This window comes from Hyperolius riggenbachi, chromosome 6 (assembly GCF_040937935.1).
Source record: "Hyperolius riggenbachi isolate aHypRig1 chromosome 6, aHypRig1.pri, whole genome shotgun sequence".
NCBI lineage: Eukaryota > Metazoa > Chordata > Amphibia > Anura > Hyperoliidae > Hyperolius > Hyperolius riggenbachi.
Genome location: NC_090651.1, coordinates 2,215,635 through 2,243,233, shown reverse-complemented (window position 1 = coordinate 2,243,233; position 27,599 = coordinate 2,215,635). Strand labels below are relative to the sequence as shown.

Here is a 27,599-nt window from a genome sequence, read left to right as displayed (position 1 = left end):
GATTTATAATCACACAGTGATCCAGTGATTTATAATCACACAGTGATCCAGGGATTTATAATCACACAGTGGTTCAGTGATGTATAATCACACAGTGATCCAGTGATGTATAATCACATTGATCCTGGGATTTATAATCACACAGTGATCCAGTGATGTATAATCACACAGTGATCCAGGGATTTATAATCGCACAGTGATCCAGTGATGTATAATCACACAGTGATCCAGAGATTTATAATCACACAGTGATCAAGGGATTTATAATCACACAGTGATCCAGGGATTTATAATCACACAGTGATCCAGGGATTTATAATCACACAGTGATCCAGGGATTTATAATCACACAGTGATCAAGTGATCTCTAATCACACAGTGATCCTGGGATTTATAATCACACAGTGATCCTGGGATTTATAATCACACAGTGATCCAGTGATTTATAATCACACAGTAATCCAGGGATTTATAATCACACAGTGATCCAGGGATTTATAATCACACAGTGATCCAGGGATTTATAATCACAAAGTGATCAAGGGATTTATAATCACACAGTGATCCAGGGATTTATAATCACACAGTGATCCAGGTATTTATAATCACACAGTGATCCAGGGATTTATAATCACACAGTGATCCAGGTATTTATAATCACACAGTGATCCAGGTATTTATAATCGCACAGTGATCCAGGGATTTATAATCACACAGGGGTTCAGTGATGTATAATCACACAGTGATCCAGTGATGTATAATCACAGTGATCCTGGGATTTATAATCACACAGTGATCCAGGGATTTATAATCACACAGTGATCCAGGGATTTATAATCACACAGTGATCCAGGGATTTATAATCACACAGTGATCCAGTAATTTATAATCACACAGTGATCCAGGGATTTATAATCACACAGTGATCAAGTGATCTCTAATCACACGGTGATTCTGGGATTTATAATCACACAGTGATCCAGTGATCTATAATCACACAGTGATCCAGGGATTTATAATCACACAGTGATCAAGTGATCTCTAATCACACAGTGATCCTGGGATTTATAATCACACAGTAATCCAGGGATTTATAATCACACAGTGATCCAAAGATTTATAATCACACAGTGATCCAGTGATTTATAATCACACAGTAATCCAGGGATTTATAATCACACAGTGATCCAGGGATTTATAATCACACAGTGATCCAGGGATGTATAATCACACATTGATCCAGTGATTTATAATCACCCAGTGATCCAGTGATTTATAATCACACAGTGATCCAGGGATTTATAATCACACAGTGATCCAGGGATTTATAATCACACAGTGATCCAGGGATTTATAATCACACAGTGATCCAGGGATTTATAATCACACAGTGATCCAGGGATTTATAATCACCCAGTGATCCAGTGATTTATAATCACACAGTGATCCAGTGATTTGTAATCACACAGTGATCCAGTGATTTATAATCACACAGTGATCCAGTGATGTATAATCACACAGTGATCCAGGGATTTATAATCACACAGTGATCCAGTGATGTATAATCACACAGTGATCCAGTGATTTGTAATCACATAGTGATCCAGGGATTTATAATCACACAGTGATCCAGTGATGTATAATCACACAGTGATCCAGGGATTTATAATCACATAGTGATCCAGGGATCTATAATCACACAGTGATCCAGTGATTTATAATCACACAGTGATCCAGTGATTTATATATCTGTTGTCCCCCAATAATATCTCGGTTTGTGTGTTTATTTTTTTACCCCAGGAAAACATGAAAAATGAGATAAAGATTTCACAAATTGATTCCAGAAAAATACATTTATTGTTTTTAAATGAAGAGATGAGTCGGAGGCCTCCCTTATTCTCAGCACCCTACAGTCACACTTCAGCTATTTGCTGGTCTATGTTGCCAGGCAACCACCAATCCATCCTCAACCCCTCCCCCATCATACATCATCTGGGGGGCAATTGGTGGCTTAGTGGCAGCGCAGCCACTTCTAGGCGGGGCCACGGCAGCATCTTAAGCTTCTACTGTCACGCTGCTGTTGGTCATACGAGCTCCGAAATAGCCCTTCCAGAAGACGGAGTCCTGGCCGCCATGTTTGAACCGCACAAAGCGAACTCCTGGGCCATATCCGGAGAAGGTGTGTGTGATCTAAGGAGAGACATGACAAGAGGTTATATCGGGGAACAGGACATTCATTTCTCCCAGTAATCCTTAAAGGACTTCCGAGGCCAAATGTCAAAAAAAGTTGCTGTAACATCATTTTATTGTATTGTGTGTGGCCACCTTTATTCCAGCTTTCACCGAAACCCATGATCCGAGATTCCCACCTGTTACTGTATATATATCTCCCTATCTGGTGAGGGCACACCCCTGAGGAGGCCATCACAGGGTGCACATAAAGGTTTTATAAAGCAGTAGTGGGCACTATGTGCGTTATCATCTGATTTTCAGGCATCCCCCTGAACTCCTATTTGTAGAGGTGATTGGCTTGAGAAGCGCAGTTCCTGTACATCTTGGCTATGTGCAGGCCGGTGTGACGTCACCCTCCACTTCCTGTTCCCTTTGCTGCAGTTTGCCATTCAGCCTCAGACCCTGAGGGAAACCCGAAGGCAGTCAGCAATGCAGGCAAAGTAACTTTTTGGATTGGTTTGTGAGTCCATAAACAGTCCAATTTCGATTGTATGTACAATCGATACAATTTGTGATCTATGGGCTTAAGTCTAATAGTATGATATAAAAAACACCACTTTACACTCAGTCATCATGCACTGAAACTATAAGTACTAAACGTGGTGGTCTTAGCATGTTCTCTGTATCTCAGGGTGTGAGGCAGCTATCCGATCAATAAACCTCTCAGAAGGTGTACTGAGCTCGTCGCATTACGCACTGGGAATTGGGAATGACTGCCCCCAAGCGGTTCCCAAATATCCATTCAATTATGGCATCAGTTGGAATTTACGGATGGTCGGAAATGCCAATTTCCAATTCTGTAGTAAATCCGCATTCCGCAGTTGCCAATTACCGATTCCGCTACCAATTTCCGTATTCCGATGCGGAATTTCCGCCGGAAATTGTGGAAATTCCGCCCGACTTTAACATCGATTTTCTCAAAAACTATAAGATCTTTTTGAAAACTTTTTTTTTGCATCTTGTTCACTAGATTCTGTTTAATAAATCCTGAAAATGTTGTGTTTTTCGGACTTACGGGGGCTTTGCTATTAACCGCTAAAGTCGGCAGATTTTTACTGTAATGTAAATGCAGAAAATAGGTAGATGCAGATTTTCTGCATTTTACATTACAGTAAATATCCGCCGACTTTAGCGGTTAATAGCAAAGCCCCTGTAAGTCCTAGAAACACCAAATTTTCAGGGTTTATTAAACCGAATCTTGTGAACAAGATGCAAAAAAAGTTTTCAAAAAGATCTTATAGTTTTTTGAGAAAATCGATGTTAAAATCAGCGGAAATTTCCGCAATTTCCGGCGGAAATCCGCCTACCGCACTTGCATTACCGATTTCCGCATTCCGATGCGGAAATGCAATTTCCAATCTTTATATATATATATATATATATATACACACATATACATACATATATATATATATATATATATATATATATATATATATATATATATACAGTGGAGGAAATAATTATTTGACCCCTCCCTGATTTTGTAAGTTTGTCCAATGACAAAGAAATGAAAAGTCTCAAAACAGTATCATTTCAATGGTAGGTTTATTTTAACAGTGGCAGATAGCACATCAAAAGGAAAATCGAAAAAATAACCTTAAATAAAAGATAGCAACTGATTTGCATTTCATTGAGTGAAATACGTTTTTGAACCCTCTAACAATAAAAGACTTAATACTTAGTGGAAAAACCCTTGTTTGCAAGCACAGAGGTCAAACGTTTCTTGTAACGTTTCACTCAATGAAATGCAAATCAGTTGCTATCTTTTATTTAAAGGAAAACTTAAGTGTCCTAAAAAAAATGACTTGTACTCACCCGGGGCTCCCCTCAGCCCCCTGCAGCTGAACGGTGCCTTCGCCATGTCTCTCCGATGCAGCTGGACTCGCCGGCGGGCACTTCCGGCTGAGCCGTCACCGGCCGACAGGCTGGGAACGCGGCTAATTAGCCGCGTTCCCGGCCGCAATAGCATTAAAGAAGGCGCTATTGCGGCCGGGAACGCAGCTAATCAGCCGCGTTCCCAGCCTATCGGCCGGTGACGACGAAACCGGAAGTGCCCGCCGGCGAGTCCAGCTGCATCGGAGAGACACGGCGAGGGCACCGTTCAGCTGCAGGGGGCTGAGGGGAGCCCCGGTGAGTACAAGTCATTTTTTTAGGACACTTAAGTTTTCCTTTAAGGTTATTTTTTTCGATTTTCCTTTTGATGTGATATCTGCCACTGTTAAAATAAACCTACCATTGAAATGATACTGTTCTGAGACTTTTCATTTCTTTGTCATTGGACAAACTTACAAAATCAGTGAGGGGTCAAATAATTATTTCCTCCACTGTATATATATATATATATATATATATATATATATATATATATATATATATATGCTGCCAGATACCCTTTTAGTTGCTTATAATATGCAGCAGCCAGCAGGTAAGATGACCCCCGTATGATCCAAGCAAAATGTAACACAACGCAAGTATGTATGTATGTATATATATATATATATATATATATATATATATATATATATATATATATATATATATATACATACATACACACTGTACACACACACACTGTACACACACACACACTGTACACACACACACACACACACTGTACACACACACACACACACACACACTGTACACACACACACACACTGTACACACACACACTGTACACACACACACTAAAGGGGGGGATCTGCCTACACTAGTAGCCTATATACACTAAGGGGGGGGGGGATCTGCCTATAATAGGCAGGTCCCCCTTAGTGTATATAGGCTATTAGTCTTGTATATGTAGGCAGATCCCCCCTTTAGTGTATATATTAGGCAGATCCCCCTTAGTGTATATATTATATATACACTATTTAAGTATTTATAGCGCCGACATATTACACAGCGCTGTACAGAGTATATATTGTCTTGTCACTAACTGTCACTGTGTGCGTGCGTGCGTGTGTGCGTGCGTGTGTGCGTGCGTGTGTGCGTGCGTGTGTGCGTGCGTGCGTGCGTGCGTGCGTGTGAAAAGGATGAATGGGGGGGGGGGCACCAAAATCTGGTTACGCTCAGGGCGCTGTGAAACCTAAGGCCGGCCCTGCATGCACAGGTGAGGTAGTTAGTGTCTCAGCAGAGCGGATTATCTGCCTCTGTGGATTTCCACAAAACATGCACTGCTGGTGGACACTGAGGACAGGGTTGGGAAGCCTTGTTCAAGGACAGGCCTTGTGAATGTCTCTTTGGCATTTATAGCTATGTGGGGTCTGCTTTAGATTTTATTGACTTTTCTCTAAAAGGCCTCTGCTGGAGAATAAACAAACAACCATTTGCCCCAGAGCAGAGGCCTTTTTTTAAGAAAAACTACAAAGTTAAACTGGCACTGCTAATCATCGGTGACAGACATGACCCTCCCAAGCTCTGCTAGGATTTGTGGGTTGTCCTGTGGAGGACACGACCCTCCTAGGCTGAGCTAGAACTTGTAGGTTGTCCTTGGGGTGAAGCTCTGTGCAGGACACAACCCACACAAGCTCTGCTAGGACTTGTAGGTTGTCTTGTAGGTGGAGCTCTGTGGAGGTCACAACCCACACAAGCTCTGCTAGGACTTGTAGGTTGTCTTGTGGGCAGAGCTTTGTGGAGGTCACAACCCATCTAAGCCTGCTAAGACTTGTAGGATGTCCTGTGGAGGACACAACCCTCCTAAGCTGAGCTAGAACTTGTAGGTTGTCCTGTGGGTGGAGCTCTATGCAGGACATGACCCACACAAGCTCTGCTAGGACTTGTAGGTTGTCCTGTGGAGGACACGACCCTCCTAGGCTGAGCTAGGACTTGTAGGTTGTCCTTGGGGTGAAGCTCTGTGCAGGACACAACCCACACAAGCTCTGCTAGGACTTGTAGGTTGTCTTGTGGGCGGAGCTCTGTGCAGGACACAACCCACACAAGCTCTGCTAGGACTTGTAGGTTGTCTTGTGGGCGGAGCTCTGTGCAGGACACAACCCACACAAGCTCTGCTAGGACTTTTAGGTTGTCTTGTGGGCAGAGTTTTGTGGAGGTCACAACCCATCTAAGCTCTGCTAAGACTTGTAGGATGTCCTGAGGAGGACACGATCCACCTAAGCTCTGCTAGGACTTATAGGTTGTCTTGTGGGCGGAGCTCTGTGCAGGACACAACCCACACAAGCTCTGCTAGGACTTGTAGGTTGTCTTGTGGGCGGAGCTCTATGCAGGACACAACCCACACAAGCTCTGCTAGGACTTTTAGGTTGTCTTGTGGGCAGAGCTTTGTGGAGGTCACAACCCATCTAAGCCTGCTAAGATTTGTAGGATGTCCTGTGGAGGACACAACCCTCCTAAGCTGAGCTAGAACTTGTAGGTTGTCCTGTGGGCGGAGCTCTGTGCAGGACACAACCCACACAAGCTCTGCTAGGACTTTTAGGTTGTCTTGTGGGCAGAGCTTTGTGGAGGTCACAACCCATCTAAGCTCTGGCTCTGCTAAGACTTGTAGGATGTCCTGAGGAGGACACGATCCACCTAAGCTCTGCTAGGACTTGTAGGTTGTCCTGTGGGTGGAGCTCTATAGAGGACATGACCCACACAAGCTCTGCTAGGACTTGTAGGTTGCCTTGTGGGCGGAGCTCTTTGGAGGACACAACCCATCTAAGCTCTGCTAGGACTTGTAGGTTGTCCTGTGGGCGGAGCTCTGTGGAGGACACAACCCATCTAAGCTGTGCTACGAGTTGTAGGTTGACCTAAAGGCGGAGCTCTGTGGAGGACATGACCTACCTTAGCTCTGCTAGGATTTGTAGGTTGTCCGGTGGGCGGAGCCCTGTGGAGGACACAACCCATCTAAGCTGTGCTATGGCTTGTAGGTAGTCCTGTGGGCGGAGCTCACCTGTTTCCAGTCATTGTTGGTCGGCTCGATTGAGATCATGTCACTCTTGTATTCCGTTATCACAGCTCGATCTTCAGAGAGAAGTTGCACGTGGAGCTCATAGATGGAGCCAGCGTCAGTACGGCCTCCGTACCTGTGGAAATCAGAAGGTCACTTTACATATCAGGGGGTCAGTAGTCACATGACTGTGGATGGCACCATCCCCTCCCAGAACAAGTGTCCCTGTCATATGAATGTATGAATTAGAGAATGATGTGCATAGATTTTGCCGTAATCACGTGATCAGCTGTAACAATCTGTAAATGGGCGTGCCCCAGAAAGCTGATCTTTTGATTGGTTTGCTGATGTTCTTCATTCCTCCTGGTTATAATAGATGTCCAAAGAAATAATCTGGCATTTCATACATTTTTCAGAACCAATACTCGCCTTTATCCAGACACTAACCATCTGAAGAGTCGGGTGCGACAGCTGGAATCTCAGCTGCAAAAAATGGATTCTGTGTTTGTTAGATGCCAGGGATCTCCACCACTCACTGTCAGACTCCTCACACAGCACAACAAGCTGCTTTCCCCAATGATGCTCTCCTGCCTCCCACCTCCTCACTCACTGTCAGACTCCTCACACAGCACAACAAGCTGCTTTCCCCCAATGCTGGTCTCCTGCCTCCCCCTCCTTACTCACTGACTCCTCACACATCACAACAAGCTGCTTTTCCCCAATGGTGCTCTCCTGCCTCCCCCCTCCTTACTCACTGTCAGACTCCTCACACAGCACAACAAGCTGCTTTCCCCCAATGCTGGTCTCCTGCCTCCCCCTCCTCACTCACTGTCAGACTCCTCACACAGCACAACAAGCTGCTTTTCCCCAATGCTGCTCCCCTGCTTCCCCCCTCCTCACTCACTATCAGACTCCTTACACAGCACAACAAGCTGCCTTTCCACAATGCTGCTCTCCTGCCTCCACCCTCCTCCCTCACTGTCAGACTCCTCACACAGCACAACAAGCTGCTTTTCCCCAATGCTGCTCTCCTGCCTCCCCCCCCCTCACTCACTGTCAGACTCCTCACACAGCACAACAAGCTGCTTTTCCCCAATGCTGCTCTCCTGCCTCCCCCCTCCTCACTCACTGTCAGACTCCTCACACAGCACAACAAGCTGCTTTTCCCCAATGCTGCTCTCCTGCCTCCCCCCTCCTCACTCAATGTCACACTCCTCACACAGCACAACAAGCTGCTTTCCCCCAATGCTGCTCTCCTGGCTCTCCCCTCCTCACTCACTGTCAGACTCCTCACACAGCACAACAAGCTGCTTTTCCCCAATGATGCTCTCCTGCCTCCCCCTCATCACTCAATGTCACACTCCTCACACAGCGCAACAAGCTGCTTTCCCCCAATGATGCTCTCCTGCCTCCTCCCCCCTCCTCACTCACTGTCAGACTCCTCACACAGCACAACAAGCTGCTTTTCCCCAATGATGCTCTCCTGCCCCCCCCCCCGCTCACTGTCAGACTCCTCACACAGCACAACAAGCTGCTTTCCCCCAATGATGCTCTCCTGCCTCCCCCTCATCACTCAATGTCACACTCCTCACACAGCGCAACAAGCTGCTTTCCCCCAATGATGCTCTCCTGCCTCCTCCCCCCTCCTCACTCACTGTCAGACTCCTCACACAGCACAACAAGCTGCTTTCCCACAATTCTGCTCTCCTGCCTCCCCCCTCCTCACTCACTGTCAGACTCCTCACACAGCACAACAAGCTGCTTTTCCCCAATGATGCCCTCCTGCCTCCCCCCTCCTCACTCACTGTCAGACTCCTCACTCAGCACAACAAGCTGCTTTTCCTCAATAATGCTCTCCTGCCTCCTCTCTTCTCACTCAATCGGCTTTATTCACTAAGACAAATAGCATCTCTTATCAAAGTTAACACGCCTTATCAAAGTTAACACGCCTTATCAGAGTAGCATAGCGAGCGCTACAAACCCGCAGGGGCTCAGTGTAGGACGAGTTGAGCTCTTGTCATTGCCAATTAGCAGGCATAAGTTCGTAGCACCCGCTATGCTACTCTGATAAGGCATGTTAACTTTGATAAGGCATGATATTTGTTTTAGTGAATCAAGCCCACTGTTGGACTCCTCACACAACAAGCTGCTTTTTCCCCAATGATGACCTCCTGCCTCCCCCCTCCTCACTTACTGTCAGACTCCTCACACAGCACAACAAGCTGCTTTTCCCCAATGATGCTCTCCTGCCTCCCTCCTCCTCCCTCACTGTCAGACTCCTCACACAGCACAACAAGCTGCTTTTCCCCAGTGATGCTCTCCTGCCTCCCCCCTCCTCACTCACTGTCACACTCCTCACAGCACAACAAGCTGCTTTTCCCCAATGCTGCTCTCCTGCCTCCTCCCTCCTCACTTACTGTCAGACTCCTCACACAGCACAACAAGCTGCTTTTCCCCAATGCTGCTCTCCTGCCTCCCCCCTCCTCACTCACTATCAGACTCCTCACACAACACAACAAGCTGCTTTTTCCCCAATGATGACCTCTTCACCTCGCTCTCCTCTCGCTTCACCTCCTACTCTGACTACGTAGTATTAGTGTAAACACAATACAAACATGCTGCCCCTGTAATCTCTGCTCCTGATGCAAGTGTTTCACCTTGCTTCATAAAAGAACCGGCCCTGTATTTCCTTCATAACCATAACAAGTGTAGCCAGAGGCTGGAGCCATGTCCGGAAGGGTGAGAGAATAAGTCATGTCCCCCCCAGTTCTGGGCTTCCCTGCAGTCATATGAGCTGTACCTCAATTGGTATAACCACTGCATAAAAAACATCGTGTAGGTAGAATGGGAATCAGGGTGCAGAAAAACTACTGTCATCTACAGGACCTGCATGTTCTGCTGATGGTTTCTGGCACCTCCGAGAGGTCTGCAGCATTTTACCTACAGACACAACCATAGAACCATTCCAGATTCTTCAGTGAGGTTATAGAACTGCAGAGGGTCTGTCCACTAGAGCCAGTCCTATCGGTAGTCTGTAGCTGCAGAGGGTCTGTCCACTAGAACCAGTCCTATCGGTAGTCTGTAGCTGCAGAGGGTCTGTCCACTAGAACCAGTCCTATCGGTAGTCTGTAGCTGCAGAGGGTCTGTCCACTAGAGCCAGTCCTATCGGTAGTCTGTAGCTTCAGAGGGTCTGTCCAGTACAGCCAGTCCTATCGGTAGTCTGTAGCCGCAGAGGGTCTGTCCACTAGAGCCAGTCCCTTCGGTAGTCTGTAGCTGCAGAGGGTCTGTCCACCAGAGCCAGTCCTATCGGTAGTCTGTAGCTGCAGAGGGTCTGTCCACTAGAGCCAGTCCTATCGGTAGTCTGTAGCTGCAGAGGGTCTGTCCACTAGAGCCAGTCCTATCGGTAGTCTGTAGCCGCAGAGGGTCTGTCCACTAGAGCCAGTCCCTTCGGTAGTCTGTAGCTGCAGAGGGTCTGTCCACCAGAGCCAGTCCTATCGGTAGTCTGTAGCTGCAGAGGGTCTGTCCACTAGAGCCAGTCCTATCGGTAGTCTGTAGCTGCAGAGGGTCTGTCCACTAGAGCCAGTCCTATCGGTAGTCTGTAGCTGCAGAGGGTCTGTCCACCAGAGCCAGTCCTATCGGTAGTCTGTAGCTGCAGAGGGTCTGTCCACTAGAGCCAGTCCTATCGGTAGTCTATAGCTGCAGAGGGTCTGTCCACTAGAGCCAGTCCCTTCGGTAGTCTGTAGCTGCAGAGGGTCTGTCCACTAGAGCCAGTCCTATTGGTAGTCTGTAGCTGCAGAGGGTCTGTCCACTAGAGCCAGTCCTATTGGTAGTCTGTAGCTGCAGAGGGTCTGTCCACTAGAGCCAGTCCTATCGGTAGTCTGTAGCTGCAGAGGGTCTGTCCACTAGAGCCAGTCCTATCGGTAGTCTGTAGCTGCAGAGGGTCTGTCCACCAGAGCCAGTCCTATCGGTAGTCTGTAGCTGCAGAGGGTCTGTCCACTAGAGCCAGTCCTATCGGTAGTCTATAGCTGCAGAGGGTCTGTCCACTAGAGCTAGTCCTATCGGTAGTCTGTAGCTCAGAGGGTCTGTCCACTAGAGCCAGTCCCTTCGGTAGTCTGTAGCTGCAGAGGGTCTGTCCACTAGAGCCAGTCCTATTGGTAGTCTGTAGCTGCAGAGGGTCTGTCCACTAGAGCCAGTCCTATCGGTAGTCTGTAGCTGCAGACGGTCTGTCCACTAGAGCCAGTCCTATCGGTAGTCTGTAGCTGTAGATTATATTGATGAGTAATCTGCTAATTAGAATTGCACAAAATTTTGCATAAAATTATTTAATTACGGCCAAACGTCATTAGAATCTAGAAATTGAATGGATTTAGTATAACCCATTCATCATTTTGCATAAGCACAATGCGAAATCGTAATATAAAACTTTGGGGGAAAAAATCTTAACTTTGTAATTGTAATCAGGAATCATAATTTCGCAATTCCTCATAAATTTTTCTCAGAAAAACCTTGTTTTAATTTTTACATTTTTGTCAAATAGGAACTTTTTTTTTTTTAAAACTCAGTAAAATTCCATTTTGCCAATTGTAAAAATGGTATTTCTTTCTTAAAAATTTTCTACAAGGTCTTTTGGAATTCTATTTTTTCTTGTTCCCGCTATTCCCTGTAATGCTAGGTACATTTCAATTTCTTTTTTAATCGCTTTTACGATTGATTTTCATAGAACTGAACTAAATTCCATTAAAAAAAAAGTAAAAGAAAAAAAAAAAAAGATTGGAAAATTGATTGAAATTCAGATCGGACATGTTGGAAACAGTGTTGCTCGGATACAGTCCGTGATCGCGGCATAGCCATGATTTATCATGAGCATTTTCCCACTATCCGACATCGTGATCGGAATCCGTGATCGGGAATCGATCATGGCAGTCAATCACAAATTCAGCCGTTATTCCGCGTATTTGCCCGTCACGGGAAAAATATCCGTGATTATCACCTGAAAACTCGCCGACTTTAGCGGTTAATAGCAAAGACCCCTTACATGCTAGAAACACTGAATTTGCAGGATATGTTACAAAGAATAGTGGGAACAAGAGGAAAAAACATTTTTCAAAAAGACCTTATAGAATTTTAAAGAAGGAACGTTACATTTAAATGCGCTAAATGACAGTTAGTTAATGAAGCAAAACCCGCCGACTTTAGCGGTTAATAGCGAGGGCCCCCTTACATGCTAGAAACACCAAACTTGCAGGATATTGTAAAAAGAACAGTGGGAAAAAAATAATATTTTCCTATTTTTTAAACTTAAAAAGATGTGGGGTCCCCCCTTCCGAGCCTCTGTAACCCCTTGTCCCCCATGCAGGCTGGGATAGCCAGAATGCAGAGTCCCGGCCGACTGGGGCTTCACACCCTGAGCTATACCAGCCCGCATGGTCCATGGTATGGGGGGGCTTTGGGGGGGAGGGGCGGCCAAGCCTTCCCCTCCCCCCCGGAGCCCTTGTCCAATCCATGGACAAGGGGCTCTTCCCCACCTCCGGTGCCCCAGGAGGAGGTGGGGCTGACGACACCTTGGGGGGTTCATGGTGGCATCTGGGAGACCCCTTTATGCATTTAAATGTATACTTTGACATTTTAAAATCGATTTTCTCAAAACCTATAAGGTCTTTTTGAAAAAAAATGTTTCCCTCTTGTTCCCACTATTCTTCTAAACATACGGTGTTCCTACCAGGTAAGGGGGCTTTGCTATTAACTGCTAAAATCGGCGGCTTTTGGTGTTTTTTAAAGGGACTCCGAACAGTGCAGAAACTATGGAAAGATGCATACCATTTTGAAGCTCTCTTTCTCCGCTTTCCAACGATATATAAACCCGTCGCCCTACGCCTTTTAGTTTTTGCTATTTTCGCAATCGAAATCGCATTTGCCGCAATTTCGATTGCGCAAATAGCGAAAACTAAAAGGTGTAGGGCGGCAGTTTATATATTGTTGGAAAGAGGAGGAAGAGATCTTGAAAATGGTATGCATCTTTCCATAGTTTCTGCACTGCTCGGAGTCCCTTTAATCACAAATACTTTTTTCATTTGAAACTTTTTTTTCACGAAAACTATAAGGTCTTTTTCAAAAAAAAATTTTTTTTACGTTGTAGACACCTATCACTTACCTTTATAATCCATGCAATTTGGGGATTGTAGCATGTATGGGGGCAATGCTATTAACGTTAAAGGCAAATCCGGATCACGACCCGTTATCACGGATTCTAATGGTAATCACGGCTAAAATCGAGAGTCGGATTCGTAAGTCAGTTTCAAATCCGGGTCACAATCACGGCTTATCTGGATTTTGGGACCGCCATGGCCGGATTTATTCGAATCTGTGATTGGAGGTATCCGAACAGCACTAGTTGGAAATAATCGATCTGGCAGGTAAATTGTATGGTGTGTACCGATCCTAACATGCACAGCAATTCTGGTGATGATCCCATGTGTGGGGACATTGCTTTGGACTGGTAACGTTAGCATGAAATTACTGGTAATTATGCAAAATGATGAATGAAATGAATGAGGATATTGCAGTGTAATTGCGGATTATGCGGCAGAATTACGAGAATGTGAAATCACTCGTAGATAATCTCTCAGATGGAATCCAAAAAACAAAAAGAAAAAAAAAAACACTTGCAGATTTAAAAATAAAAGGCAAATGCGGAACAATAATCACCATTATTACACCAAACTTAACATAAGTTTTCTGGTAAAAACGTTCATCTTACCAGTCGCCGACTGTAATGTTCGGCTGGTTGTTGTCCAGATCCTCTCCTGAGTATCCCTCACTGAGCAGATCGATTGTCTGTGACTTTGAGCACCACCTGAAATCAGAGGAACATCCACAATTACTGAGGACAATGCTATGCCCTATCCGTGCTGAGTGCAGCAGTGACGCTGTGCCCCTGGGGGGAGGGGCCTCCTAACGTGCTGCGTGTGGGGGAGGGGCATCCTTGTCCTCCTCACGTGCTGCGTGTGGGGGAGGGGCACAGAGGAACATGCACAATTACTGGGGACAATGCTCTGCCCCTGGGGGAGGGGCCTCCTCATCCTCCTCATGTGCTGCGTGTGGGGGAGGGGCATCCTTGTCCTCCTCACGGGCTGCGTGTGGGGGAGGAGCACAGAGGAACATGCACAATTACTGAGGACAATGCTATGCCCTATCCGTGCTGAGTGCAGCAGTGGCTTAGAGGCTGCGGTCATAGAAGTCACCGCTGTGCTCCTTAGGGGCGCTGCTTGTCCTCCCCACATGTTGCCTCTGGGGGAGGGGCCTCCTCACGTGCTGCGTGTGGGGGAGGGGCGCAGAGGGACATGCACAATTACTGAGGACAATGCTATGCCCTATCCATGCTGAGTGCAGCAGTGCCGCTGTGCTCCTGGGGGGAGGGACCTCCTCATCCTCCTCACGTGCTGCGTGTGGGGGAGGGGCACAGAGGAACATGCACAATTACTGAGGACAATGCTATGCCCTATTCGTGCTGAGTGCAGCAGTGCCGCTGTGCTCCTGGGGGAGGGGCCTCCTCACGTGCTGCGTGTGGGGGATGGGCACAGAGGAACATGCACAATTACTGAGGACAATGCTATGCTCTATCCATGCTGAGTGCAGCAGTGCTGCTGTGCTCCTGGGGGGAGGGGCCTCCTCATCCTCCTCACGTGCTGTGTGTGGGGGAGGGGTGTAGAGGAACATGCACAATTACTGAGGACAATGCTATGCCCTATCCATGCTGAGTGCAGCAGTGCCGCTGTGCTCCTGGGGGAGGGACCTCCTCATCCTCCTCACGGGCTGCATGTGGGGGAGGAGCACAGAGGAACATGCACAATTACTGAGGACAATGCTATGCCCTATCCGTGCTGAATGCAGCAGTGGCTTAGAGGCTGTGGTCATAGAAGTCACCGCTGTGCTCCTTAGGGGCGCTGCTTGTCCTCCCCACATGGTGCATGTGTAGGGGGGGGGGGGGGGGGAGGGGCGCAGCGGCAGGCGCATAGAGCGGCTAAGCAGGTAAATCACAGATACTCACATTCCCAGGATCCAGCGCCGCATATACTTCCTGGTCATTGCATCATCGCCCCCTACTGAACTGTACATGAGTCCGGCCTTGTGGGGAGCACAGCCACAACAACAAGCTCTTGTCAGATAAGTTGTAGGGGTCAGCACATAGCAATAGTGGGCCCAAGAGGACGCAGGAAGCCTCTGCTGGATCCGGAGGCCTCCCTTTTAGGTAAGGATATCATTTCCCCGGGCCTCAGGCATGCACACGAAGGAGTCTGCCATCAGGGAACTGCTGCATCATTTGCCTGCTGCCCGGGTGTCAGGCCATGTGTTCCTGTTCCTGGATGTCTGACTCCCTCTTCCTGCCCGATTACTCAATGGTAATTGCCCCCCAACACAGAGCAGTGAATGGACACACACCCCGACACTGAGCAGTGGATGACACACCCCCTGACACCGAGCACTGAATGGAGGTGAGATGCAATGAATGATACATGTGAGATAATAGTCCAGGCACACCCCCAGCTTTAAAGGATACCCGAAGTGACATGTGACATGATGAGATAGACATGTGTATGTACAGTGCCTAGCACACTAATGACTATGCGGTGTTCCATTTTTTTTCTTTCTCTGCCTCAAAGAGTTATATATCAGGTATGTAAGTGGCTGACTCAGTCCTGACTTAGACAGGAAGTGACTACAGCGTGACCCTCACTGATAAGAAATTCCAACTATAAAACACTTTCCTAGCAGAAAATGGCTTCTGAGAGCAGGAAAGAGATAAAAAGGATCAAAAGTTCATAGATTTTAGCTCTGGCATACTTCAATAAATGTGTCATTGAGCAAAAACAATAAAACAGTTAAAACGTAAAAAGTAGATTTAAACATAAAATAAAACTGTGGAATATCTTAAAAAGTCATTTTTAGGAGAAGGAGGATAGATACAATCATTTATTTCATTCGTTTATTTTCGCTTTGGGTGTCCTTTAATTTGTTGATATTATCTGATCATTGATCTCCCTCCAGTTCACAAGTTGAGATTCTGCTGTTGGGATTATTGCAAATGTTTTCCCTTCAGAGTGACCATGACTGGCTATCCCAGCACACCGATCATTATTCCACCTATAGGGGCCTTCAGAGTGACCATGACTGGCTATCGCAGCACACCGATCATTATTCCACCAATAGGGACCCTCAGAGTGACCATGACTGGCTATCCCAGCACACCGATCATTATTCCACCTATAGGGGCCTTCAGAGTGACCATGACTGGCTATCGCAGCACACCGATCATTATTCCACCAATAGGGACCCTCAGAGTGACCATGACTGGCTATCCCAACACACCGATCATTATTCCACCGATAGGGGCCTTCAGAGTGACCATGACTGGCTATCCCAGCACACCAATCATTATTCCACCAATAGGGGCCCCAGAGTGACCATGACTGGCTATCCCAGCACACCGATCATTATTCCACCAATAGGGACCCTCAGAGTGACCATGACTGGATATCCCAGCACACCGATCATTATTCCACCAATAGGGGCCTTCAGAGTGACCATGACTGGCTATCCCAGCACACCGATCATTATTCCACCAATAGGGGCCTTCAGAGTGACCATGACTGGCTATCCCAGCACACCGATCATTATTCCACCAATAGGGGCCTTCAGAGTGACCATGACTGGCTATCCCAGCACACCGATCATTATTCCACCAATAGGGGCCTTCAGAGTGACCATGACTGGCTATCCCAACACACCGATGATTATTCCACCAATAGGGGCCTTCAGAGTGACCATGACTGGCTATCCCAGCACACCGATCATTATTCCACCAATAGGGGCCTTCAGAGTGACCATGACTGGCTATCCCAGCACACCGATGATTATTCCACCAATAGGGACCCTCAGAGTGACCATGACTGGATATCCCAGCACACCGATCATTATTCCACCAATAGGGGCCTTCAGAGTGACCATGACTGGCTATCCCAGCACACGGATCATTATTCCACCAATAGGGGCCTTCAGAGTGACCATGACTGGCTATCCCAGCACACCGATCATTATTCCACCAATAGGGGCCTTCAGAATGACCATGACTGGCTATCCCAGCACACCGATCATTATTCCACCTATAGGGGCCTTCAGAGTGACCATGACTGGCTATCCCAGCACACCGATCATTATTCCACCAATAGGGGCCTTCAGAGTGACCGTGACTGGCTATCCCAGCACACCGATCATTATTCCACCAATAGGGGCCTTCAGAGTGACCATGACTGGCTATCCCAGCACACCAATCATTATTCTACCAATAGGGGCCTTCAGAGTGGCCATGACTGGCTATCCCAGCACACCGATCATTATTCCACCAATAGGGGCCTTCAGAGTGACCATGACTGGCTATTCCAGCACACCGATCATTATTCCACCAATAGGGGCCTTCAGAGTGACCATGACTGGCTATCCCAGCACACCGATCATTATTCCACCAATAGGGGCCTTCAGAGTGACCATGACTGGCTATCCCAGCACACCGATCATTATTCTACCTATAGGGGCCCTCTCAGAGTGACCATGACTGGCTATCCCAGCACACCGATCATTATTCCACCTATAGGGGCCTTCAGAGTGACCATGACTGGCTATCCCAGCACACCGATCATTATTCCACCGATAGGGGCCTTCAGAGTGACCATGACTGGCTATCCCAGCACACCAATCATTATTCCACCAATAGGGGCCCCAGAGTGACCATGACTGGCTATCCCAGCACACCGATCATTATTCCACCAATAGGGGCCTTCAGAGTGACCATGACTGGCTATTTCAGCACACCGATCATTATTCCACCAATAGGGACCCTCAGAGTGGCCATGACTGGCTATCCCAGCACACCGATCATTATTCCACCAATAGGGGCCTTCAGAGTGACCATGACTGGCTATCCCAGCACACCGATCATTATTCCACCAATAGGGGCCTTCAGAGTGACCATGACTGGCTATCCCAGCACACCGATCATTATTCCACCAATAGGGGCCTTCAGAGTGACCATGACTGGCTATCCCAGCACACCGATCATTATTCCACCAATAGGGGCCTTCAGAGTGACCATGACTGGCTATCCCAGCACACCGATCATTATTCCACCAATAGGGACCTTCATAGTGACCATGACTGGCTATCCCAGCACACCGATCATTATTCCACCAATAGGGGCCTTCAGAGTGACCATGACTGGCTCTCCCAGTACACCAATCATTATTCCACCAATAGGGGCCTTCAGAGTGACCATGACTGGCTATCCCAGCACACCGATCATTATTCCACCAATAGGGGCCTTCAGAGTGACCATGACTGGCTATCCCAGCACACCGATCATTATTCCACCTATAGGGGCCTTCAGAGTGACCATGACTGGCTATCCCAGCACACCGATCATTATTCCACCAATAGGGACCCTCAGAGTGGCCATGACTGGCTATCCCAGCACACCGATCATTATTCCACCAATAGGGACCTTCATAGTGACCATGACTGGCTATCCCAGCACACCGATCATTATTCCACCAATAGGGACCCTCAGAGTGGCCATGACTGGCTATCCCAGCACACCGATCATTATTCCACCAATAGGGACCTTCAGAGTGACCATGACTGGCTATCCCAGCACACCGATCATTATTCCACCAATAGGGACCCTCAGAGTGGCCATGACTGGCTATCCCAGCACACCGATCATTATTCCACCAATAGGGACCTTCAGAGTGACCATGACTGGCTATCCCAGCACACCGATCATTATTCCACCAATAGGGGCCTTCAGAGTGACCATGACTGGCTCTCCCAGTACACCAATCATTATTCCACCAATAGGGGCCTTCAGAGTGACCATGACTGGCTATCCCAGCACACCGATCATTATTCCACCAATAGGGGCCTTCAGAGTGACCATGACTGGCTATCCCAGCACACCGATCATTATTCCACCAATAGGGGCCTTCAGAGTGACTATGACTGGCTATCCCAGCACACCGATCATTATTCCACTAATAGGGGCCTTCAGAGTGACCATGACTGGCTATCCCAGGACACCGATCATTATTCCACCAATAGGGGCCTTCAGAGTGACCATGACTGGCTCTCCCAGTACACCAATCATTACTCCACCAATAGGGGCCTTCAGAGTGACCATGACTGGCTATCCCAGCACACCGATCATTATTCCACCAATAGGGGCCTTCAGAGTGACCCTGACTGGCTCTCCCAGTACACCAATCATTATTCCACCAACAGGGCCCCTCAGAGTGACCATGACTGGCTATCTGTTAAATAGAAGCTTTTATGAATTTTTCCAGCAAATGTCTTTGTTCTCCAGTCAGAGATAGGCGTTGAACAAAAATCACCTTTTAATGAGGTTTATTGTTTCAGCTTATAAATATACAAAGTCCATAGTACAAGTCTTCTAAGTAAAATAAAAGAGTTATTAAAGATCTTAAATAAAATAAGAATTAAATAAAGTTTCTTTGTCTTGAAATGTTTGTGAGAATAGTAGGACTTAGATGTGTGTGCCTCAGTCCAAAGTCCATCTAAGAATGACCAGCGTGTGTGTGCTAGCTCAACCCCCCTTCTCCTTATTTAAATAACAACCGAACTTCTGACGTCTCAGATTCCAAGCTGCCTTCTGATTGGTTGATTCAAATGATACTTAGTTCTATTTGCTAACACATATAAGCTTATACTAAACAAATGTACTCATTATAATCTATCTACTCATTACTAACTATATATATATGTTCTTACATATAACTCACTATTCTAAAGATGCTATAGTTATTGTACAAATACATTCTTGTTAGAATTCTTGGGTAACTCCTATTCAAGGTTTGAAAGAGAGTTAAACAGGCTGCTTTGTCCAGTGCTGGCAAAGGAATTTCCCATCCTCCAACCCTCAATAATAGAAGCCAGATGGCTAGCTACCTTGTGGGGGAGACAATATCTCCTGTTACCATGGGGGGTTGGAGTGGCATAACAACTTTTAAGACAGAGAAATGATGACAAAGACTCTTGTACTAGACTGGAAACAAAACCATATCTCCACAATCCCTGGTTCACCTTACAATATTTCCAAATGGGAGATTACTTCCACTAATTAAATAACCTCAGACATAAGTCTAATCAACAGGATCCTTGTCAATTAAACTTTATCAAAATATAATATTTCACTATCCCAGCACACCGATCATTATTCCACCAATAGGGGCCTTCAGAGTGACCATGACTGGCTATCCCAGCACACCGATCATTATTCCACCTATAGGGGCCTTCAGAGTGACCATGACTGGATATCGCAGCACACCGATCATTATTCCACCTATAGGGGCCTTCAGAGTGACCATGACTGGCTATCCCAGCACACCGATCATTATTCCACCAATAGGGACCCTCAGAGTGACCATGACTGGCTATCCCAGCACACCGATCATTATTCCATCAATAGGGGCATTCAGAGTGACCATGACTGGCTATCCCAGCACACCGATCATTATTCCACCTATAGGGGCCTTCAGAGTGACCATGACTGGCTATCCCAGCACACCGATCATTATTCCACCAATAGGGACCCTCAGAGTGGCCATGACTGGCTATCCCAGCACACCGATCATTATTCTACCAATAGGGACCTTCATAGTGACCATGACTGGCTATCCCAGCACACCGATCATTATTCCACCAATAGGGACCCTCAGAGTGGCCATGACTGGCTATCCCAGCACACCGATCATTATTCCACCAATAGGGACCTTCAGAGTGACCATGACTGGCTATCCCAGCACACCGATCATTATTCCACCAATAGGGACCCTCAGAGTGGCCATGACTGGCTATCCCAGCACACCGATCATTATTCCACCAATAGGGACCTTCAGAGTGACCATGACTGGCTATCCCAGCACACCGATCATTATTCCACCAATAGGGGCCTTCAGAGTGACCATGACTGGCTCTCCCAGTACACCAATCATTATTCCACCAATAGGGGCCTTCAGAGTGACCATGACTGGCTATCCCAGCACACCGATAATTATTCCACCAATAGGGGCCTTCAGAGTGACCATGACTGGCTATCCCAGCACACCGATCATTATTCCACCAATAGAGGCCTTCAGAGTGACCATGACTGGCTATCCCAGCACACCGATCATTATTCCACCAATAGGGGCCTTCAGAGTGACCATGACTGGCTATCCCAGCACACCGATCATTATTCCACCAATAGGGGCCTTCAGAGTGACCATGACTGGCTATCCCAGCACACCGATCATTATTCCACCAATAGGGGCCTTCAGAGTGACCATGACTGGCTCTCCCAGTACACCAATCATTATTCCACCAATAGGGGCCTTCAGAGTGACCATGACTGGCTCTCCCAGTACACCAATCATTATTCCACCAATAGGGCCCCTCAGACTGACCATGACTGGCTATCCCAGCACACCGATCATTATTCCACCAATAGGGGCCTTCAGAGTGACCATGACTGGCTATCCCAGCACACCAATCATTATTCCACCTATAGGGGCCTTCAGAGTGACCATGACTGGATATCGCAGCACACCGATCATTATTCCACCAATAGGGGCCTTTAGAGTGACCATGACTGGCTATAACAGCACACCGATCATTATTCCACCAATAGGGACCTTCAGAGTGACCATGACTGGCTATCCCAGCACACCGATCATTATTCCACCAATAGGGGCCTTCAGAGTGACCATGACTGGCTATCCCAGCACACCGATCGTTATTCCACCTATAGGGGCCTTCAGAGTGACCATGACTGGCTATCCCAGCACACCGATCATTATTCCACCAATAGGGGCCTTCAGAGTGACCATGACTGGCTATCCCAGCACACCGATCATTATTCCACCAATAGGGACCCTCAGAGTGGCCATGACTGGCTATCCCAGCACACCGATCATTATTCCACCAATAGGGACCCTCAGAGTGGCCATGACTGGCTATCCCAGCACATCATAGTTACATAGTTACATAGTTATTTTGGTTGAAAAAAGACATACGTCCATCGAGTTCAACCAGTACAAAGTACAACTCCAGCCCGTCCCCCACATACCCCTGTTGATCCAGAGGAAGGCGAAAAAACCCCCACCAGGCATGGTCCAATTAGCCCCAAATGGGAAAAATTCCTTCCTGACTCCAGATGGCAATCAGATAAAATCCCTGGATCAACATCATTAGGCATAACCTAGTAATTGTAGCCATGGATGTCTTTCAACGCAAGGAAAGCATCTAAGCCCCCTTTAAATGCAGGTATAGAGTTTGCCATAACGACTTCCTGTGGCAATGCATTCCACATCTTAACCACTCTTACTGTAAAGAACCCTTTCCTAAATAAATGACTAAAACGTTTTTCCTCCATGCGCAGCTCATGTCCTCTAGTCCTTTGAGAAGGCCTAGGGACAAAAAGCTCATCCGCCAAGCTATTATATTGCCCTCTAATGTATTTATACATGTTAATTAGATCTCCTCTAAGGCGTCTTTTCTCTAGACTAAATAAACCCAGTTTACATCAATCAATATTCCACCAATAGGGGCCTTCAGAGTGACCATGACTGGCTCTCCCAGCACACCGATCATTATTCCACCAATAGGGGCCTTTAGAGTGACCATGACTGGCTATCCCAGCACACCGATCATTATTCCACCGATAGGGGCCTTCAGAGTGACCATGACTGGCTATCCCAGCACATCAATCATTATTCCACCTATAGGGGCCTTCAGAGTGACCATGACTGGCTATCCCAGCACACCGATCATTATTCCACCTATCGGGGCCTTCAGAGTGACCATGACTGGCTTTCCCAGCACACCGATCATTATTCCACCAATCATTATTCCACCAATAGGGGCCTTCAGAGTGACCATGACTGGCTATTCCAGCACACCGATCATTATTCCACCAATAGGGGCCTTCAGAGTGACCATGACTGGCTATCCCAGCACACCGATCATTATTCCACCTATAGGGACCCTCAGAGTGACCATGACTGGCTATCCCAGCACACCGATCATTATTCCACCAATAGGGGCCTTCAGAGTGACCATGATTGGCTATCCCAGCACACCGATCATTATTCCACCAATAGGGGCCTTCAGAGTGACCATGACTGGCTATCCCAGCACACCGATCATTATTCCACCAATAGGGGCCCTCAGAGTAACCATGACTGGCTATCCCAGCACACCGATCATTATTCCACCAATAGGGGCCTTCAGAGTGACCATGACTGGCTATCCCAGCACACCGATCATTATTCCACCTATAGGGGCCTTCAGAGTGACCATGACTGGCTATCCCAGCACACCGATCATTATTCCACCAATAGGGACCCTCAGAGTGGCCATGACTGGCTATCCCAGCACACCGATCATTATTCCACCAATAGGGACCTTCATAGTGACCATGACTGGCTATCCCAGCACACCGATCATTATTCCACCAATAGGGACCCTCAGAGTGGCCATGACTGGCTATCCCAGCACACCGATCATTATTCCACCAATAGGGACCTTCAGAGTGACCATGACTGGCTATCCCAGCACACCGATCATTATTCCACCTATAGGGGCCTTCAGAGTGACCATGACTGGCTATCCCAGCACACCGATCATTATTCCACCAATAGGGGCCTTCAGAGTGACCATGACTGGCTATCCCAGCACACCGATCATTATTCCACCAATAGGGACCCTCAGAGTGGCCATGACTGGCTATCCCAGCACATCATAGTTACATAGTTACATAGTTACATAGTTATTTTGGTTGAAAAAAGACATACGTCCATCGAGTTCAACCAGTACAAAGTACAACTCCAGCCCGTCCCCCACATACCCCTGTTGATCCAGAGGAAGGCGAAAAAACCCCCACCAGGCATGGTCCAATTAGCCCCAAATGGGAAAAATTCCTTCCTGACTCCAGATGGCAATCAGATAAAATCCCTGGATCAACATCATTAGGCATAACCTAGTAATTGTAGCCATGGATGTCTTTCAACGCAAGGAAAGCATCTAAGCCCCCTTTAAATGCAGGTATAGAGTTTGCCATAACGACTTCCTGTGGCAATGCATTCCACATCTTAACCACTCTTACTGTAAAGAACCCTTTCCTAAATAAATGACTAAAACGTTTTTCCTCCATGCGCAGCTCATGTCCTCTAGTCCTTTGAGAAGGCCTAGGGACAAAAAGCTCATCCGCCAAGCTATTATATTGCCCTCTAATGTATTTATACATGTTAATTAGATCTCCTCTAAGGCGTCTTTTCTCTAGACTAAATAAACCCAGTTTACATCAATCAATATTCCACCAATAGGGGCCTTCAGAGTGACCATGACTGGCTCTCCCAGCACACCGATCATTATTCCACCAATAGGGGCCTTTAGAGTGACCATGACTGGCTATCCCAGCACACCGATCATTATTCCACCGATAGGGGCCTTCAGAGTGACCATGACTGGCTATCCCAGCACATCAATCATTATTCCACCTATAGGGGCCTTCAGAGTGACCATGACTGGCTATCCCAGCACACCGATCATTATTCCACCTATCGGGGCCTTCAGAGTGACCATGACTGGCTATCCCAGCACACCGATCATTATTCCACCAATCATTATTCCACCAATAGGGGCCTTCAGAGTGACCATGACTGGCTATTCCAGCACACCGATCATTATTCCAACAATAGGGGCCTTCAGAGTGACCATGACTGGCTATCCCAGCACACCGATCATTATTCCACCTATAGGGACCCTCAGAGTGACCATGACTGGCTATCCCAGCACACCGATCATTATTCCACCAATAGGGGCCTTCAGAGTGACCATGATTGGCTATCCCAGCACACCAATCATTATTCCACCAATAGGGGCCTTCAGAGTGACCATGACTGGCTATCCCAGCACACCGATCATTATTCCACCAATAGGGGCCCTCAGAGTGACCATGACTGGCTATCCCAGCACACCGATCATTATTCCACCAATAGGGGCCTTCAGAGTGACCATGACTGGCTATCCCAGCACACCGATCATTATTCCACCTATAGGGGCCTTCAGAGTGACCATGACTGGCTATCCCAGCACACCGATCATTATTCCACCAATCATTATTCCACCAATAGGGGCCTTCAGAGTGACCATGACTGGCTATTCCAGCACACCGATCATTATTCCACCAATAGGGGCCTTCAGAGTGACCATGACTGGCTATCCCAGCACACCGATCATTATTCCACCTATAGGGACCCTCAGAGTGACCATGACTGGCTATCCCAGCACACCGATCATTATTCCACCAATAGGGGCCTTCAGAGTGACCATGATTGGCTATCCCAGCACACCGATCATTATTCCACCAATAGGGGCCTTCAGAGTGACCATGACTGGCTATCCCAGCACACCGATCATTATTCCACCAATAGGGGCCCTCAGAGTGACCATGACTGGCTATCCCAGCACACCGATCATTATTCCACCAATAGGGGCCTTCAGAGTGACCATGACTGGCTATCCCAGCACACCGATCATTATTCCACCTATAGGGGCCTTCAGAGTGACCATGACTGGCTATCCCAGCACACCGATCATTATTCCACCAATAGGGACCCTCAGAGTGGCCATGACTGGCTATCCCAGCACACCGATCATTATTCCACCAATAGGGACCTTCATAGTGACCATGACTGGCTATCCCAGCACACCGATCATTATTCCACCAATAGGGACCCTCAGAGTGGCCATGACTGGCTATCCCAGCACACCGATCATTATTCCACCAATAGGGACCTTCAGAGTGACCATGACTGGCTATCCCAGCACACCGATCATTATTCCACCAATAGGGACCCTCAGAGTGGCCATGACTGGCTATCCCAGCACACCGATCATTATTCCACCAATAGGGACCTTCATAGTGACCATAACTGGCTATCCCAGCACATCGATCATTATTCCACCAATAGGGGCCTTCAGAGTGACCATGACTGGCTCTCCCAGTACACCAATCATTATTCCACCAATAGGGGCCTTCAGAGTGACCATGACTGGCTATCCCAGCACACCGATCATTATTCCACCAATAGGGGCCTTCAGAGTGACCATGACTGGCTATCCCAGCACACCGATCATTATTCCACCAATAGGGGCCTTCAGAGTGACCATGACTGGCTATCCCAGCACACCGATCATTATTCCACCAATAGGGGCCTTCAGAGTGACCATGACTGGCTATCCCAGCACACCGATCATTATTCCACCAATAGGGGCCTTCAGAGTGACCATGACTGGCTATCCCAGCACACCGATCATTATTCCACCAATAGGGGCCTTCAGAGTGACCATGACTGGCTATCCCAGCACACCGATCATTATTCCACCAATAGGGGCCTTCAGAGTGACCATGACTGGCTATCCCAGCACACCGATCATTATTCCACCAATAGGGGCCTTCAGAGTGACCATGACTGGCTCTCCCAGTACACCGATCATTATTCCACCTATAGGGGCCTTCAGAGTGACCATGACTGGCTATCCCAGCACACCGATCATTATTCCACCAATAGGGGCCTTCATAGTGACCATGACTGGCTATCCCAGCACACCGATCATTATTCCACCAATAGGGACCTTCAGAGTGACCATGACTGGCTATCCCAGCACACCGATCATTATTCCACCAATAGGGGCCTTCAGAGTGACCATGACTGGCTATCCCAGCACACCGATCATTATTCCACATATCGGGGCCTTCAGAGTGACCATGACTGGCTATCCCAGCACACCGATCATTATTCCACCTATAGGGGCCTTCAGAGTGACCATGACTGGCTATCCCAGCACACCGATCATTATTCCACCAATAGCGGCCTTCAGAGTGACCATGACTGGCTATCCCAGCACATCAATCATTATTCCACCTATAGGGGCCTTCAGAGTGACCATGACTGGCTATCCCAGCACACCGATCATTATTCCACATATCGGGGCCTTCAGAGTGACCATGACTGGCTATCCCAGCACACCGATCATTATTCCACCTATAGGGGCCTTCAGAGTGACCATGACTGGCTATCCCAGCACACCGATCATTATTCCACCAATAGGGGCCTTCAGAGTGACCATGACTGGCTATCCCAGCACACCGATCATTATTCCACCAATAGGGCCCCTCAGAGTGACCATGACTGGCTATCCCAGCACACCGATCATTATTCCACCAATAGGGGCCTTCAGAGTGACCATGACTGGCTATCCCAGCACACCGATCATTATTCCACCAATAGGGGCCCTCAGAGTGACCATGACTGGCTATCCCAGCACACCGATCATTATTCCACCAATAGGGACCCTCAGAGTGACCATGACT

The 27,599-nt window shown here is 47.5% G+C and overlaps 1 protein-coding gene across 3 annotated transcripts in view; it reads right to left on the bottom strand.

Moving 5' to 3' along the window:
* Positions 1-1,838: 1,838 nt before the first annotated feature.
* FBXO2 (F-box protein 2) overlaps positions 1,839-27,599 on the bottom strand; it is a 51,675-nt gene continuing 25,914 nt past the window's right edge. For all 3 annotated transcript variants that reach the window (XM_068242362.1, XM_068242360.1, XM_068242359.1), the window contains exons 4-6: positions 13,878-13,973; positions 7,124-7,256; positions 1,839-2,190 (exon numbers count right to left, since the gene is read on the bottom strand). In XM_068242362.1, the coding sequence (XP_068098463.1) occupies positions 2,056-2,190; positions 7,124-7,256; positions 13,878-13,973 (364 nt within the window). In that variant the 3' untranslated portion in view covers positions 1,839-2,055. The remainder of the gene's footprint in view (positions 2,191-7,123; positions 7,257-13,877; positions 13,974-27,599) is intronic.